Below are 16,980 nucleotides of genomic sequence, written 5' to 3'. Positions count from 1 at the left end.
TATCCCACAGATTTTGATAATGTGTGTCCCCTTTATCATTTAGTTCGAAGAATCTTTTGATTTCCCTCTGTATTTCCTCCTTGACCCAATAGTTATTCAATAATACATTGTTTAATTTCCATGACTTTGTGAAGTGGTGAGTATTTCTACTGGAATTGAACTCTAATTTTATACCACTATGATCTGAGAAGATACATAGTATAATTTCTATTTTTTTTAATTTGTTGAGGTCTGATTTGTGGCCTAGTACGTGATCAATTTTGGAGAAAGTTCCATGAGCTGATGAGAAGAATGTATATTCGGCTTTATTTGGGTGGAATATTCTGTAGATGTCTGTTAGACCCTTTTGTTCTAGAGCTCTGTTTAAGTCCATTATTTCTTTGCTTATTTGCTGTTTGGAAGATCTGTTCAGTTCATTCATTGGGGTGTTGAAATCCCTGGCTACTATGGCGTTATTGTTTATCATGCTATTTAGATCAGATAGGGTTTGCTTTATGTATCTGGGTGCTCCTGAGTTGGGTGCATAAATATTATGTTATTCTTAGCTGGCACAAAGGAACACATCACCGTATAAATGACACCATACCTGGTCATATAGTCTCTCAGCTGTGATAATACGAAGTTCCTTCTGAGCTGTAGGAAAGGAGCACCATTATTTGGCCTTTCCATCTTGGCATCTTGGTTCAGTTTGCAGAAGCATAACTACTAGAAATTACACAAGGAATCATAAAAACCTGAAATATAAATATGTCCAAGGGGCTTTAGGTACATTTGTGGATAATATTTTATAATGAGTTTTGGAGTCAAACGAACCTTGCTTTAAATCCTGGCTCTGCCATCTTCTACTGGGTGAACATGGGTATGTTTTTTAATCTCTGGGATTCTCACTCTCCTTATCTGTGAAATGGGATGAAAATAATGACTTTCTCATGGGGTCAATGTAATGATTAAGTGAATTGATGGTCATAAAATGCTTATTGCAGCATTTATCATATGATTAACATTCAAGAAATGGTTCTCTCACTAATAATGTATTAATTATTCCAATACATGTTTACTGGGTAGATGGTGTTTACAGGCACAGTTTTAGGCCATAGTGAAACAAAACTGAATGTGCTACGTGCTGTGAGAGAAACACTGCCAGAGAGCAGAGGCAGTGAACTTAACCCCATTGGATTGTTACATTAGGACTCCAAGAGGAAATGATTATCTAATTTTAAAGGATGTGAATGGATTAGCTCAGCTGAGAAACAAGTGAAAAAACTTTCAGGCACGGAGAATATGATATGCAAAGATATTTGAAACACAAATGAGATTTTAAGAATGAGCACTATTATGAGACTGTAAGAGAAGCCACGACTCTTTCCTCTGTAACTTCACTAATTCCATAGTCAAAAGAAGTAGTGCTGGAAAGGGATGAACTATGGGTCTTTTTTAGTACAGAATGTGTTTTTTATGCTCTTATATAAATGACTGTTAAACATTTGTTTGCTTTATCTACTGAATATCCAGTATTACAGCCAAAATATTAAGAATGCTGATTGTCAAAGAAAGTAGCATAGTGCGGTTAAAAGACTATAGCAATGGAATCAGAAGACCTGAATTAAAATTCAGTCTCAACTCCCTAACAGCTGTGTATTTTTGATAAGCCAGTACTTTTTGGACTTCTCACTTTCTCCCTAAAACAGAGATGATGATAACGCCTCCCCTAACCCATCTTAAATATGTGTTGTTGCGTTCAAATATAATATAATCAGTTTTTTTATTCATGATAGGAATATGAAAGGAGCATGATCACCAAAACCCAAAAATAGTAGATAAATTAAAATTTAATAATTGATTCTAGAATACATAATTTTTGTTACGCTGATTTATCCTTGTAATTATATTTTGCTTAGGATAAAATTAAAATCTGTTTTTATTTCTTTAAACCATACCAGCAGATGGCAGGAAGATGTAGCCCAGATAATTATAATGTGGTGACAGAAGTCATTTGTAATTAAAAATTTACTATAATTAATTGGCAAAATAGAAAATAAAATATTGGTTTTGTGGTTATTTGTCACTATCATGTTTCTTGTTTTATAAATTCATATTTTTCACTTCTTAAGTGAATTTAAAAGTTATTCATCAGGAAGTCTGACAAATGCCTTTGTCTTTCTAGTTCCCTTTCTGCTCTATTTTTCTGCATCCTGATTTTCTCACTTTCCAGTTCCCTTACACACATACCTTTTGCCATCCTATAGTTGTCCAATCCTCACTTCCTAATACCCCATACATACCTTTTGCCTGCCCTCTCCTCTTGCATCTTCTAGTTCCAAAATTAGCTGCTTGCCTACCTCCCTATCCAACCTCTATTCTTTCTCCAGGACTGTTCTCAACTGGGAGTAAGGGAGGTATAGATATACATATTATATAATATATATACACACACACAATTTTATATATATATAAATATCCAAAAATATTTGTTAATATTAGATAGTATTTTAATTTTGAACTACATTTGCAATATTTTGAGCTATATTCCTCTCCCAGAACCTTGTACACTCAGTCCTCCATGCCACATTGGAAGAATAGAAAGAATGTGCTCCTTTTAGTCCCCAGTATTCTAACCATATTCCTGAACAATGATTATAAGGGCTCTCATCACATAATCACTGTTCCAGTTTGGAAATTTAACAACTGCTTTACTTTTCCCCTTTGGCTATAGTCATGTACAGCACTTTTGTCTGGCTCTCACCCCATCGGATTATTTATTATATACCTAGGCATCTTTCCTCTCAAGTTTCTATGTAAGTGTCTTTTAAGGTGTAGAATATTCATTCAAAAATATTTACTTCTGATCATGTTGTAGTAACTAGTAGAAGGTAAGTAACAGACTTACCTTCCCACCAGAAATAACTAGAAAATGGGACAAAATATATGAAACGGCCATTTCAGATACTGGACAACAGGTAGCACAGGAGAATTATCCAGAAGAGAAAGGAAATAAAACATATTCCTGACCCTGGCACAGAGAGGAGGAACTCAAGGAAAGCATTATCAATAAGTTGAGAAAACAGAGTTTATAGCTTAGGGAGGCTAAGGAGGCTAGAATTTGTGGGAAAGTATTGGAGAAGGAGCTCATTGGAAAGCTCCAGAAATCTGCACAGGAGTCCCCTTGAGTCTATTGCTAAGTACTAAATGGCCATACATAGAAACTCCACAAAGCAACTATTAGAGACCTATAAGCAGAATATTTTCCCGAAATTATATAGGAATGGGAGGTGTCAGGTACCATTTAGCCAGAGACATTTTTGAATCTCTGGAGCATTCATTCTACAGAGATCCCAGAAGGACCGCAACTTAGTAGAAAGGATAAACTTGCCCTATAGTAAAGGCTACTCTATACCCACCCTAACAAATCTAAAAAGTCCTTAAAAGAGATCAAGCTAATCCACATTAATTTTACTGCATGGGAAAACAAAGAGTAAAACCTTTTGAAAAAACACAAAATTAAGACATTCAACAATGTAATGGCCAGGCACAGTGGCTCACGCCTGTAATCCTGGCATCTGGGAGGCCGAGGCGGGTGGATTGTTTGAGTTCAGAAGTTCGAGACCAGCCTAAGCAAGAGCAAGACCCCATCTCTACTAAAAAATAGAAAGAAATTAGCTGGAAAACTAAAAATATATAGAAAAATTTAGGCGGGCCTGGTGGTGCATGCCTGTAGTCCCAGCTACTTGGGAGGCTGAGGCAGTAGGATTGCTTGAGCCCAGGAGCCTGAGGTTGCTGTGAGCTAGGCTGATGCCACGGCATTCTAGCCGGGGCAACAGAGTGAGACTCTGTCTCAAAAAAAAAAAAAAAAAGACAATGTAACATTTGCAGTGCTCAGCACCCAATTAAAGATCACTAGACATGCAAAGAATCAAGAAAATGTGACCTATAACCAAGAGGAAAAAAAAACAGTCAAAATAGAAAAACTGGGATGGTGGAATTAGCATAAAGGGACTTTAAAAGAGCCATTATAAATATGCTCAGTGATTTAAAAAAAAAAACATGAACGTGAGAAAAATGGAAGATATATAAAAGAACCAAATTAGAGGTCTATGAAATGAAAACTGCAATATCTGAATGAAAAATTCACTGGATGGACCCAACCAGCAGAGTGTACATTACAGAAGAAAGGATAAGTGAACTCAAAGACATATTAATAGTAATAAAGGTAATCTAAATTGAAGCACAGAGAAAAAAATGCACAGAGCTTCTGTGACCTGTGGAACAAATGGTCTACCATATGTGTAATTGGAGTCTAAGAAGACAAGGAGAGAGAGGAAGAGAGACAAAAAATATATGAATAAATAATGGCTGAAAATCTTTCAAATTTGATGCAAACTATAAACACATAAATCTAAGAATTTCAATGAAACTCAGGCAGGATAAACATAATGTAAACCACCTCAAAGCACAGTGTAATCAAATTCCTGCAAATCAGTTAGAAACTCTTAAAAGAATCCAGAGGGGGAAAAACACATATTACATACAGGGGGACAAAGATCGATTGCTTACTTCTTCTCAGAAACAATGCAAGCCAGAAGAAAATGAAATGAAATCATTAAAGTGCTTGAAAAATAAACTGTCAACATAGAGTTCTATATCCTTCAAATATAAAGAGAAATAAAGACTTTTTTAGGAAAACAAAAGTTGAGAGAATTTATTACCAGAAAACTCACACTATAATAAATCTTTAAGGAAGTTCTTTAGTTGAAACCAAAATGATACCAGATGGAAACTCAGATCATTCCAAAGGAATAAAGAATTTCAGAAATGGTACATATATGGGTAAATACAAAGACTTTTTCTTCATTTATTTATTTCTTCAAAAGGCAATTGATAGTTTAAATTAAAAAGTAATAACACAGTATTGTAAGTTTTGTATCACATAGAAGTAAAATGTATGACAGAGGTCAGAAAAGGAGAGATGGAAGAATATGTACTATTGTAAGTAAATTACATTTTTATGTAAAGTGGTATAGTAATGTTTGAAAATAAACTGTGATAAGTTAAAGAGACCTATTTAAACCCTAGATCAATCCTTTTTTTACCATAGGGGGAAAAGGCAAAGTTATAACAAAAATAGAGAAGATAAAATGGAATACAGTTAATCCCAAAAAAGGGAGGAAAGAGGAAAGATAGGAGTATTGTAATGTCAGGTAGTGATATTGCTATGAAGAAAATTGTTGGGCAGCAATGCTTCGTGAATGTTTTCATGTCTCTGCATGATCAGCACTTTCTGAGCAAAGGTTCCTGGCATCTGGATTAAAGAATGTTCGAATGGCAAACAAGCTTTGGAAGTGAAAGACCTGTGGAGAGATTTAGAGGCTTCTCCCCAGGATAATTTGTTTTCATTCCAGGGATTGTAAACCTGGAAACCGGCCCCCTTTCTCTCTGAGAAGATTTGTTTACACAGCAAAGGTCAGCAGGTCCTGAATATGTGGCACCCCCCTCCTCTTTCTTCCCCCTACCCCAGAAGGGACGAGGAGCAGCAGCTAGGTCAGCTGCCTTATATCAGCACAAGAATTCATTACTTGGGGGTTCCTCTCATCACGTCACCCCATGGGGGATTGGGACATGGAGAACGAAAGTGGTTATAAATGTTCAGATGCTGCCTCCGATCCAGAAACATGGTGTTTGTTGGCAGAATGAATGAGTGAATACTTAACAAAAATTACATCAGGAATGAGGTGTCTCCTGTAAGGTGGCCTGGGAAGTCCTCGGAGGAGGTAACATGAGCAGAGATGCGGTTGAAGTAAGGCTTTTCAGGCTATAACAGGGGAGAAGACCGTAACTTAGTCATCTTTATTGTCTGCCCCATTGCCTAGTACACTTTTACGCACATAAGTAAATTTTAAGTAGAGATCGAGGATCCGACACCTGAAAGGCTGGCCACTTCTGGCTAGAGTGTTATTTATCTGCTCTGTAAATTCAAGAGTAGCTGTATCTCCAAACAAGATGACATTTTAGCCACAGACTTTTTAGCTAGGAGAAGATAAGGGTTAGAAATCAAAATCAGCTAAGAACTGTTTAAAGCATAATTTATGTTTCATTGCCTTAAATAAATCACATATATGTCTGCAAATTTAGGGTTAGGGACCATAGAATGAATTTTTAATTGGGAGGTTTTTACAAAGGTAGAAATAGATGTCACTAACTTGATTTTAAAATTACTCTCAGCCTTTTAAATGTGACATACACAAATGCTGAAAAGAACAGATATGGTTGAAGAATACAGGCAATAAGTGATAAATTAGTGTAATGAATTTTAATTGGGTAATAGCTAACAGTACAATCTTCTGTTACAGAGGCTTCTGTTGTCAGAAGCTTACAGTCAGAAGAAGAAAAGATTAATGCAAAAACCAAAAAGCAACATATTCCTTGACTTTTGGCTGAAGCCTGTACTAGTGTGACCTCTTTGGTTGAAAGACTTCTCATCCCCATATCACCAGGTCATTCGTTCCTTTGGTTTGAATAATCTCTGAGAATCCATAAAAACCACATCATTGTCAAGAAGTTAAAAGCAATTGATAAGTTGTTCTGGTAACACCTGTCAGTGAATTAACTCTGAGCACAAAACCCAGGCATTTAAGGAGTTGACAAGTATTATTAAACCTGTTTTGCAAGAGAAGAAGCTGGTTCAAAGAAGGGAAAGCTGTCAAAGATAATACCATCAGTAAGTGGCTGGGGCCTCCTGCCTGGCACACCCAGGCTCTAACCACGTGGCCTCTCATGGCAGGGAAGACTGGGGCCATCCATGAACATTTATCACTGTTCCCTTTTGTCCAACTTAAAAATGTTGTGACATTTTTAAAGCTATGAATTTGTTTTAAATTCAAATATACTTCTTATGCATGGATTTTTCTGTTTGTGTTTTCTCCCTCATTTAGAAATTTATGCTCTTTTAACTTTGAAAAGGTAGTAACAGTGTATTTCTACTAGTACTGCCTCCTGATTTTTTTTTTCTTTGAGCACTTTAATTGTCTGTCTTTGGCATCCTGCTAAAATTCATGTTTGAATTAGGGTGAATCATAGCATTGCTTTCATCCAGGGGATGCTGCTTTGTGCAGGTTCTTTCTTGAACCTCAATACAGTGTCATGATTTAAATAAGAAAAAAGCATAGGAAAGTCTAATTCAAAGTAAATTAGGATTTACAATTCAGAAATGCTGCTGCCAACTTTCTAGATTCTCTCTCTACTCCATTCTCCACTCTTCATTTTATATACTTTTTAAAAAAAAATGAAATAAGTAATAAACTATCTCAGTCTTTAACAGAAAGCAGAGCATAAGACAAAGGCTTAATACTCGATTAAGCACTACACTCTGTTCAGCACTATAACCCAGGAAGCAAGAGCAAGGGACAGGGAAGAAGGAAGAGCCTATACAAAGATATTTAACGTTTTTGAGTTGGCCACTTACACAGGCAACCTGGCTGCTCAGTCCTTCAGGACAGCCTGCGGAGCCACAGCAAAGAAACAAGGAGACCTGGAGTGGGAAGAGAGCAGCACTGGGCAAGGCTGCATTAGGTTGCACCTGTAAGAAACCAGCTGGTGCCCATGAAGAACTTGGTGACTAGAAAATGAGACAGGGAAGCCAGATGAATCTAAAGTAGCGATAAGTGATACCCCATAATACACTAAGATATTCTTGTTGTATATATTTATGTGCACAAGTATATAAAGTAAAACATAAAGTTTTACTCCCCATCCCTCTCCGTGGATACCTGTCATTTAACATTTCACTTTCCATGCATGAACATGTTATGTGAGAACATATATCTTTTTCCTTTTAAAAAAAATTAATCAAATCATACTAATCTCCTTGTCTGTGATATGTTGTTGTTGGGTTTTTTTGTTTTGTTTTGTTTTTTGCATCAAAGTTAGATATGCCATTGGCAGCAAGTTGATTTTGCTCTATAGGAAGTACATCAAGAACCACTGAATTAACATTTATTGAATTAGTGCGTGAATAAAGGAATGATGATATGACTTACAGCTACAGTTCTTGCTTGTGGAAGAGGAATGTTGCTAATATTAGGAGTACAGTGGGCAAGATCTGGTAAAACGTGGAATTGTTATTGCCAGATAATTGCCCAGTCTCCCCTGCCAGTCTCCTCCTCCTTCCCTAACCAACACCTCCACATCCTCAATTCAGAAGCAAAAATGGATGCTACACAGCAGAGACATGGAAGAGAGACAAATGGAGACTCTTACAAAGATTCCTGCAGTCAGCAAATATCTGTTAACCTCACACTAAGTGACAGGCACTTTGTATAAAATGCGGAATATGACAGACTTGGTCCCTGTCCTGATGCAGGGAAAATCTACAATTAAGGAAAGAAAGAAACAAGAGTAGGGAAAAGATACAGAAGGAAAAGAAAAGAAAATAGTAAAATACCAAAGGAGTGAAGAATTTCAATGATCACTGAATTAATACAATGTTTGTGTTAATATAAGTTGTTTAGAAATGAGTTTAAATCCCAGCCATCTGCTCCCACATCTCACACACACACACTGTCCCCCTGATTTCACCCTCTCCCACATACATATAGATCCCAATAATAATCTGGTGATATATTTTTTATGATTTCTCACAGTTAATAATAAAAAATACACTTGATTCAAGCCAGTGAATTGTGACCCAGATCTAAGTATAGATACAGTGGAAGTTGTAAGTTTCTTTAGTGACAGTCTTACTAATTAAGTTATTTGGCCTGTTTTTAGCTGCACTGGATATTTTTTCTTTTTAAGGTTGTTTTGAGTGTTGTTTGTAGCAGCATCAATAAGCCAAGAATTCACATAGTTACTCAATCACACAGATTACTCATCATTGCCTGTTCATAACAGAATCCTAAAGTGTTTAAGATTTCTGATGCAAATCAAAATCTCATCATCACTGTCATTGCTAAATTAAATGACAGGATAATAACATTACATTAAAACCATTTTTCTCTTGATTGAGTACCTTTTTCAGAAGTGAACCTTCTACATGTATATTTTTTTCATCAGTACTATAAATGCATTTAGAATCCAAGATAAAAATAGAATTTAAAAGGGGAGGAGTGGGATGTTTTCAAATTATCGATGAGTCTCTTTTGAATCTCAGCCATATTTGACAGTGCACTGCTAGGGGATGAAGTAGTTCAGCCCAATTTATTGACACTTTGAGAACTACATAAAAGAGGTTTACAGATTAATCTTGGTCTTTATTGAAACAATCGTGTGTTCTTGGCATCAGTTATATGTCATCCCGTTGCAAACAGGCTATTAGTGACCTATCAGAATTGGCATCATTCAGTTACTCTAATAGAGTAAGATAATGGTTTCAGATAGATCACAGTCTATTTGAGAAATTAATATAAATCCCTAATCTGCTAAAGCAGTGTAGGTTCTCAGTGGAACTTCATGTCTTGGCCTGCCTTTCCTATCTAAAGCTAATTAACCTGTTTGGTCACACTTAACCCTCTCTCAATCTGCTCCCTCCGGTCCTTAGCCCACTTTGTTGTGGCCAATCAGCCAGTGCCACTTGAGCCCATTTTCTTTACTTGCCCCTTTGCCAAGTAGAAGAGGAGTCAGTCATTTCCTTCCATCCTTCAAAGATTTTGTTTCTTCATATCTTCCATTTTTAATAATATGAAATTCATATCCTAGAACAAACCTCGTACCCTTTTTGCCTCATTTAGTACTATCAATCATTAAGCAATAACATTACAGTAAAAATCCTTAGTTCTTAGAGATGTCAATGATGGTATAGACTGGAACAAGAGCAGTTATGAATTCATAATTATTGAATCTGGGTGATGGGTGAATAGGGGTAAGGGAAGTCAATATACTACTTTCTCTACTTTTATGTTTGATATTTTCCATAATAAAAATTAAAAACTAAACTTAGCTCTTTAAGATCTATTTTTTAAAGTCAATATTCTTTTTGAGTCAGCACATTAACTGACATAGTATGCAGGATGGACTAGGACTAAAACCTGATCCTGTCCTCTAAATACTACACTCCCACCCACACCCAGGTAAACAAATAAGATTCTTTAGTACCTGGAACTCCAACTTCCCTCTTCTCCTTAGGTCTTGTACTGGAATATCATAATCCTAGTATACTTCCTGCTTCTTGTTACAGTGACCTGAGAAACCTGTACAGAAACATACATTAACTTCATCCCGTTTATTAAATCTCACTGTGAATAAAGCTCTGTGCTGGACATTGGGAAGGAGAATATGACACAAAGTTACCCATGAATAACCCTGATGCAGTACAAACACTAGGAACCCACATCTGAAGTAGAACTATAATAGTGAGCTGTGGGGGAGAGAGAAGGATTCTGTCAATAAGATGTACTCTTGATAGTGATGAAAACTACTTAACATTATCTTAAAGGAAAAGGTAATCTTCCCTGCTTCTATTCATAGTTCTAATTGTTAGGACAAATTAGGCCATTATACAGCCTTTTCTCTCTTCTAAAGAACTTAAATTGATTATAGTTACCAATGTGCTTTTTCTCTTCCCTTTTTAAATTATAATAGTCTTACTTCTCGTTTGCCAAAAACTGGAGAAACCATCCATGGACATAAGTTTTTTATTGGCTTTGGAGGGAAAGGTGCCAACCAGTGTGTCCAAGCTGCTAGGCTTGGAGCAAAGACATCCATGGTGTGCAAGGTAAGTGTAAAGTATAGTGGAGAGGATTCAAGAGGCAAGAATCTGGTTTCAAGACTTGAATTCAGGCCAGGTGTCGTGGCTCACATCTGCAATCCTAGCACTTTGGGAGGCCAAGGTGGGAGGATAACTTGAGGCCAGTTTAAGACCTGCCTGACCAGCATAGTGAGACCCCTTCTCTCCAGGAAAAAAAAAAAAACCAACTAGCCAGGTGTGGTGGTGCATGCCTGTATTCCCAGCTACTTAGGAGGCTGAGGCAAGAAGATTGCTTGAGCCCAGGACTTTGAGGCTGCAGTGAGTTATGATCATATCACTGTGCTGTAGTCCAGGCAACAGAGCAAGATTTGAGTTCATTGTTTTTATTTTTTTAAACCATTTTAAAATGAACAATTCAATGGCATTTCATACATTCACAGTGTTCTGCAACCACTGCTTCTATCCAGTTCCAGAACATTACCATCATTCCAATGTAAAACCCCTTACCCTTTAAGCAGTTCCTCCCCATTCCTTCCTCCCAGGCCCTAACGACCACCTGTCTGCCTGGATTTATCTATTCTGCACATTTCGTATAAGTGGAACATATATTATGTGACATTGTGTGTCTGGCTGCTTTCACTTAGTATACTGTTTTTGAGGTTGATCCACCTTGTAGCATATATCAGTATTTCTTTCCTTTTCATGGCTGAATAATATTCCATTGTATGGATATACCACAATTTGTTTATCTATTGATGAATGGACTGATGGGCACTTGGGCCATTTGCACCTTTTGGCTGTCGTGAATAGTGCTGCTGTGAACGTGCACATACATATACTTGTTTGAGTATCTATTTTCAATTCTTGTGGAAATTCATTGTTTTTAAAGATCTAAATTTAGGAGAGAGTTATCTTCCTTGTCCTTTATATTAATTTCTACTTCATTAAATCCTCTGGGAAGTAGCACTGCTCAAATAACTTAATGCTGCATTCCCTGAAGATAATGAGTTTATACGTGGAGTGTGAGAAGTGAGGGGAATTAGCCTATTCCAGTGGGTTTCTAAAGTCCATCTTCTAAACGACAGCATTAGTCATCCTGTTTTTAGCAGGTTTCACTGCAGCAATACAGCTTTTGGACACTTAGTAACTGGTGATTTACTCAACCTCTAAGTCATTTTCTTCTAATGCTGTGTTTTAGATCAGAAAGCACCCTGGGACTTAATGAATACACATAACTGATCTTTTGGCATAGTTCTGTTTTCAGATATGTAGAGAAATGAAATGTAACATACTATAGCCCTATTTTTATCCATCCTACTGAAATAATTTGAAAATAAATAAAATTGGCTGCTAAAGGTTCAAATTTTGCATTTTTCATGAAATTTTAAGGTGCTAGCATTACAGTACTAGTATAACAGGAAAGACAGATTATGGGACTTAGGGGTATCTCTTTAGGGAAAGCTAGGTTGGGTCTGCACAGTAGAGGATAAGAAAAATATGAGAAACTTAGAAGAATGAGCTCTCTCCTGTGAACTATATAGATTTAACCAAAATTTCTCTGAAATGTCATTTTTCATTGCATTTTGCACTTTTCTCTCCATAGGAGTCTTTAAATGATGTATAAACTATATAATTATCACTTCATCTGCTAATGAACTGTAGCTTTATTTCTAACTTATGATTAACATGATATAATTCTCATGGCTATCTGGTCAAAAACATCACATGAAACACAAGATTCAAAGTAAAAAACCCTCATTTGCTAAAGTTGAGCTCTTGATAGATTTAAAATATCAATGTAACTAATCAGCAATTAATTATATTCCAGGAATTATGGGGCTGTGAAAGGGGGCTGATTAAAAGTTTTAGGCCTGACCCATCCCATACTTGATTAGTTAGATATGAAGGGTTTGGGGAGTAATCAGATGGTACTGACTTAAGGGGACCTGGGAACTGGAAAGAGGATAATATAATTTCCTGGCTGGGAAAACCTAGACGTAGAATTGGAGTTGGAAGCTAGTTTCCCAAAATGGTTGCCCTGGGAAGAGGGAAGTGCCCTAGAGCTGGAGACATTAAAGAAGAGATTAGTGAACCCCTCCCTCTTTGAAGCATTGTGGAAGCTATTCACATAACCAACCGGTGAAGTCAAGATTAGATGTCCCTTGGATCTTATCCAACCCTAAGATTTTGAGATTGGTTTCATTTTAGCTCTGTTGAATTTGAGGCAGAGAGAAATGCAAAATAAATATTTGAATTATGGAACTGAACTTGGGAAATGAATCATGAAACCATACCAGTGGATGTGAGAGGAATAGAAGGCAGGTGGCTGTACTTTGGGAAATGTTCCAGTTAGAAGATTGATTAAAGCAAAAGTGCCATTTTTTTTATTCTGATCTGTGTGTGATGGTCTATGTTAGCATCTCTACAATTTTGAAAGTTCTGCACATCTACTGTGCCTTGATTTAGTCATATAATGTTTAGCCTCACAGTGGAATTTAGCCTGGTGTCTGTACAGTAAAGAATGAGAAAACATAACTTCAGCTAAAACCTATCCAGGTAACTTTGCTCAGATAACCTGGGACCTTTAGACATGGATTTACTTAAAGGCCTAAACAAATCACGTAATATTCTTCTTCAGAAGAAAAATAGTGTATCTTTTCATAATAGAAGTTATTATGATCTACCCATTCCTGGTATTTTTTCCATTGTAAAATATATTTTTATTAAGCATATTAGCCAAACGTTCTATGTAGTAGTTTTTTAAAGATGACAAGTTCCAAGTACAAACCAAAGTCATGAAATTAATCACGATAAAAATGAACAGATGGAGCAAAACAAAAATAGGTAGAAAGTTTCCTATGGTTTTCTTAGCAACATTCATTTACCTACTACTGCCCCACAACAAACTAGAATTCAAGCTCTTATGAAGTAAGATTGTTTGATGGCACAGGGAAAACATATTAAGCTAGAGAGAAATATTTGTCAAGATATTGTGACAAAAAATATAAAGCTATAGTTTTATCAATATTTGTAGAGTGATATAGGTATAATGAAACACTTCAAGTAGTTAACAGTTACATAGTCAGTGTTTGACTAATTGGCCAAGGCTAAAATCCAATAATAATTGAAGATGGTATTTTGAGATCGAAAATCAGGCAAATTTTGTAGGAAATTAAAGTCATCTTCCCAGGGCAAAGAGCCTATTAGGACATCTTTCATAGCACTTTACCTGATTTAAGTGTTTCTTCCTCCTCTATTCCGTTGAAGCCAAATGTTTAAAGAGAGGAGGAAGTTATTTCTGCACATCAGAAATTGGTAGTTCGGGAGGACCATGTTAGGGTAAAGATGCAGTGAGTGGCCCAGTATGAGCCCAAAAGCCACCAGCAGGCATGGACGCAAATGACCCAGGCAGGAATCAGCAAACTGGGAGGACCTTCGAGAAATTACATGGTCTTGTTTCCTTCAAACATATTTGAGACTATCTAAACAACTCTTTAATACAGGTAGCCATCTGTTTTCCCTTCACAGCAGTTGGGCATAAAGTTCTGTGACAGTACGTTAGGGCAGTGCTCAGGCCAGGGCCAGGCTGTAAATCTGTCACTGGTCCAGACAGTACAGGAATTGCGATTAAACAATTAGAATCATTTATAGCAATTTGACAGAATAAATTTATAGCTGTTGAATATAATAGTGATAATAACCCTCCAAAAAAATGGTGGACTAGAAGCAGCCTGACAGCACAACACTCTCAAGGAAAGAAGTGAAAATTGCAGGCAGCTGCCTACGTACAGATTGCTCTCCCCTGAAGGAACATTGTGAAATCAAAGAGAAGCAATGTGGGATACTCAGTGTGGAAAAAAAAAGGTGACGGGTGATATATTTGACAAGATCAAAGTATATGTGAGGAAGAATAGGAAGATAGAGCACTGGGGCACCGTGCTCACCCTGCAGGCACTGCGAATTGTGAGAGGACTCCCTTTACCACCACAGACCTCTACGTGGTCAGACCAGCGACCTGCTTGGAGTCTGTGCAGAGTCATTGCACCAGACAACAGGCACAGTGGGGATCAGGCAGCAGCTAAAGCCATCCTGAGCCCTCTGGCAAATGGTGCCAGTTGGAACTTGGCTGGGGAGGGAGCAGACAACTGGAGGCTCCCCCGAGCCATTACCTGTGACTGGAAGCCAGCTGCCCCTCCCCTACAGTACAATAGGATCTGAGCACTGGAATTGACTGGGGTACCACAAGCTCCAACCTGGGAGGTTTGGGGCGACTGCTTCGGCAGGTCCTGGGGGTGGTGGGGAGAACTCCGTGGTCCCTGGGCCACCAGAGCCAACCTCTACCCATGTGACTTGGCAGCCACATGGTCCCAAGCCAGTGGAACGGCCTGGCACTTGCTCAGCCCTGACTCCGCCCTCCAGGCCCCAACTGCCTCCTGCCTGCTGAGCCCTGACCCTGCCCTCCAGGCCTGATCAGCCCCACCTCCTACATGGCCCTGCTTCTACTCTGAGGCCCTGCTTTGGGCTCCTCCCCAGTCCTGGCTCTGAGGCTCTTATGTGGAGCCCTAAGCTCTACCTTTTATCCTCAAGAGTTCCTGCCAAGCCCAGGACACTGCCCCAAGACTCCAGCACTGCACCTAGTTCCCAAAACCCCACCCCAGAGCTTCTACCCCCACCACAGGGCCAAAAGAACTGCTCCAAAGTCCAACGCTCCACCAGGCCCCCCATACAACCTCAAGCCACCAGTACACCACAACCTGGTTCAAGCAAATGCCCACAGCCCAAGAACCCATGACCACTGCCTAGATAGCCTCACCCAGCTGTTACTGTCACCTCTGCAGGAAGACCCTGGATAGAGCAATCCCCTTGGTGAAAAGGGTCTCACCCAGCTCCCAACTCAAACATCCTACGACTATCTGGTGAACAACCCATCACCCAGCACAAACAGCATCCAGCACAGGCTTAAACCAAGGCAATCACAGGCATACAGACCAAAGCAGAACAGCTGCATTACAGGCTTCTAGTGCATACTCCCCCTCTGCCACATCAATATTCTAGAGTATTGAATACTCTCCCCTTCTTTAAATCAAGCAGGAAAGCCCCAGCAAAGAACAGGCGCCATGCAAACCTATTAGCCCTGAATTGAGAAAAGACGTTGCAGATGAGAAGAAACCAGCAAAAGAACCCTGGCAACATGAAAAATCAAAACAGATTGACACCCCCAAGGAATCACAATGGAGCTACAGTAGTGAACTCCAATTACAAGGAAATTGTTGAAATGACAGAAATGGAATTCAGAATATGGATAGCAAATAAGATGAATGAGATTGAAGGGAAAGTTGAGAAGCAACAAATAGAAGCCAAAAAATATTTGAGGAAATTAATTAAAAAGTCAGTAAAGAGCTAGACAATATAAGGGAGAATATAATAGAACTTAAATAAATGAAAGTTATTTGGGGAATTTCGAATCACAGCAGAAAGCTTCAGCAACAGATTAAACCAAGGAAAAGAAAGAATCTCAGAGCTTGAAGACAAGGCTCTCGAACTAACCCAGTCATCCAAGCATGTAGAAAAGAGAATAAAAAAGACTGAACAATTGTTCAGAGAAATATGGCACTCTGTGAAGCAAACTAACATACAAATTATAGGTATCTCTAAGGGAGGAGAAGAAAGAGCTGAAAGCATGGAAAATCTATTCAAGGGAATTGAGGAAAACTTCCCTGGTATCAACAGAGATTCAGACATCCAGATACAAAATGGTCATCAAACACTGGGAAGATACATAGCAAATAGGACTTCTCTAAGACACATAGTGATCAACCTGGCTAAAGTCAACATGAAAGAGAAAATTCTACAAGCAGCTAGGTGTAAGCAACAACTGACCTACACGGGAAAACCCGTCAGGCTAACAACAGACTTCTCAGCAGAAACCTTGCAAGCCAGGAGAGAGTGGGGCCCCATCTTCAATCTTCTTAAACAGAACACCTTCCAGCCTAGAATTTTGTATCCTACAAAATGAAGTTTCACAATTGATGGAGAAATTAAGTCTTTTTCAGACAAGCAAACACTGAAGGAATTTGTTATGACCAGACCTGCCCAGCAGGAAATACTCAGAAGTGCATTATACCCAAATCAGCACAATAAACACCCACCAGCATAAAATCACCGAAAATAGCTAAAGCTCACAACTCCTGTAAAACAATAGCACAAATTCTGTGGAAAAGAATTGGGAGATACCTCAAAGAGCTAAAAATAGAAATACCATTCAATCCAGCAATAGCACTATTAGGCATCTACCCAAAAGAGCA

The 16,980-nt window shown here is 38.2% G+C and overlaps 1 protein-coding gene across 2 annotated transcripts in view; it reads left to right on the top strand.

Annotated features, from left to right (window-relative positions):
- Window positions 1-16,980, top strand: part of RBKS (ribokinase) — a 91,141-nt gene that overhangs the window by 13,227 nt on the left and 60,934 nt on the right. For both annotated transcript variants that reach the window (XM_012652534.1, XM_012652536.1), the window contains exon 2: window positions 10,570-10,702. In XM_012652534.1, coding sequence (XP_012507988.1) covers window positions 10,570-10,702 — 133 coding nt within the window. The remainder of the gene's footprint in view (window positions 1-10,569; window positions 10,703-16,980) is intronic.

This window comes from Propithecus coquereli, unplaced genomic scaffold, assembly GCF_000956105.1.
Source record: "Propithecus coquereli isolate 6110/MARCELLA unplaced genomic scaffold, Pcoq_1.0 Scaffold39, whole genome shotgun sequence".
NCBI classification, from domain to species: Eukaryota; Metazoa; Chordata; class Mammalia; order Primates; family Indriidae; genus Propithecus; species Propithecus coquereli.
Note: the sequence above shows the minus strand (reverse complement) of the source record. Positions and strands in the feature narration are given on the sequence as shown.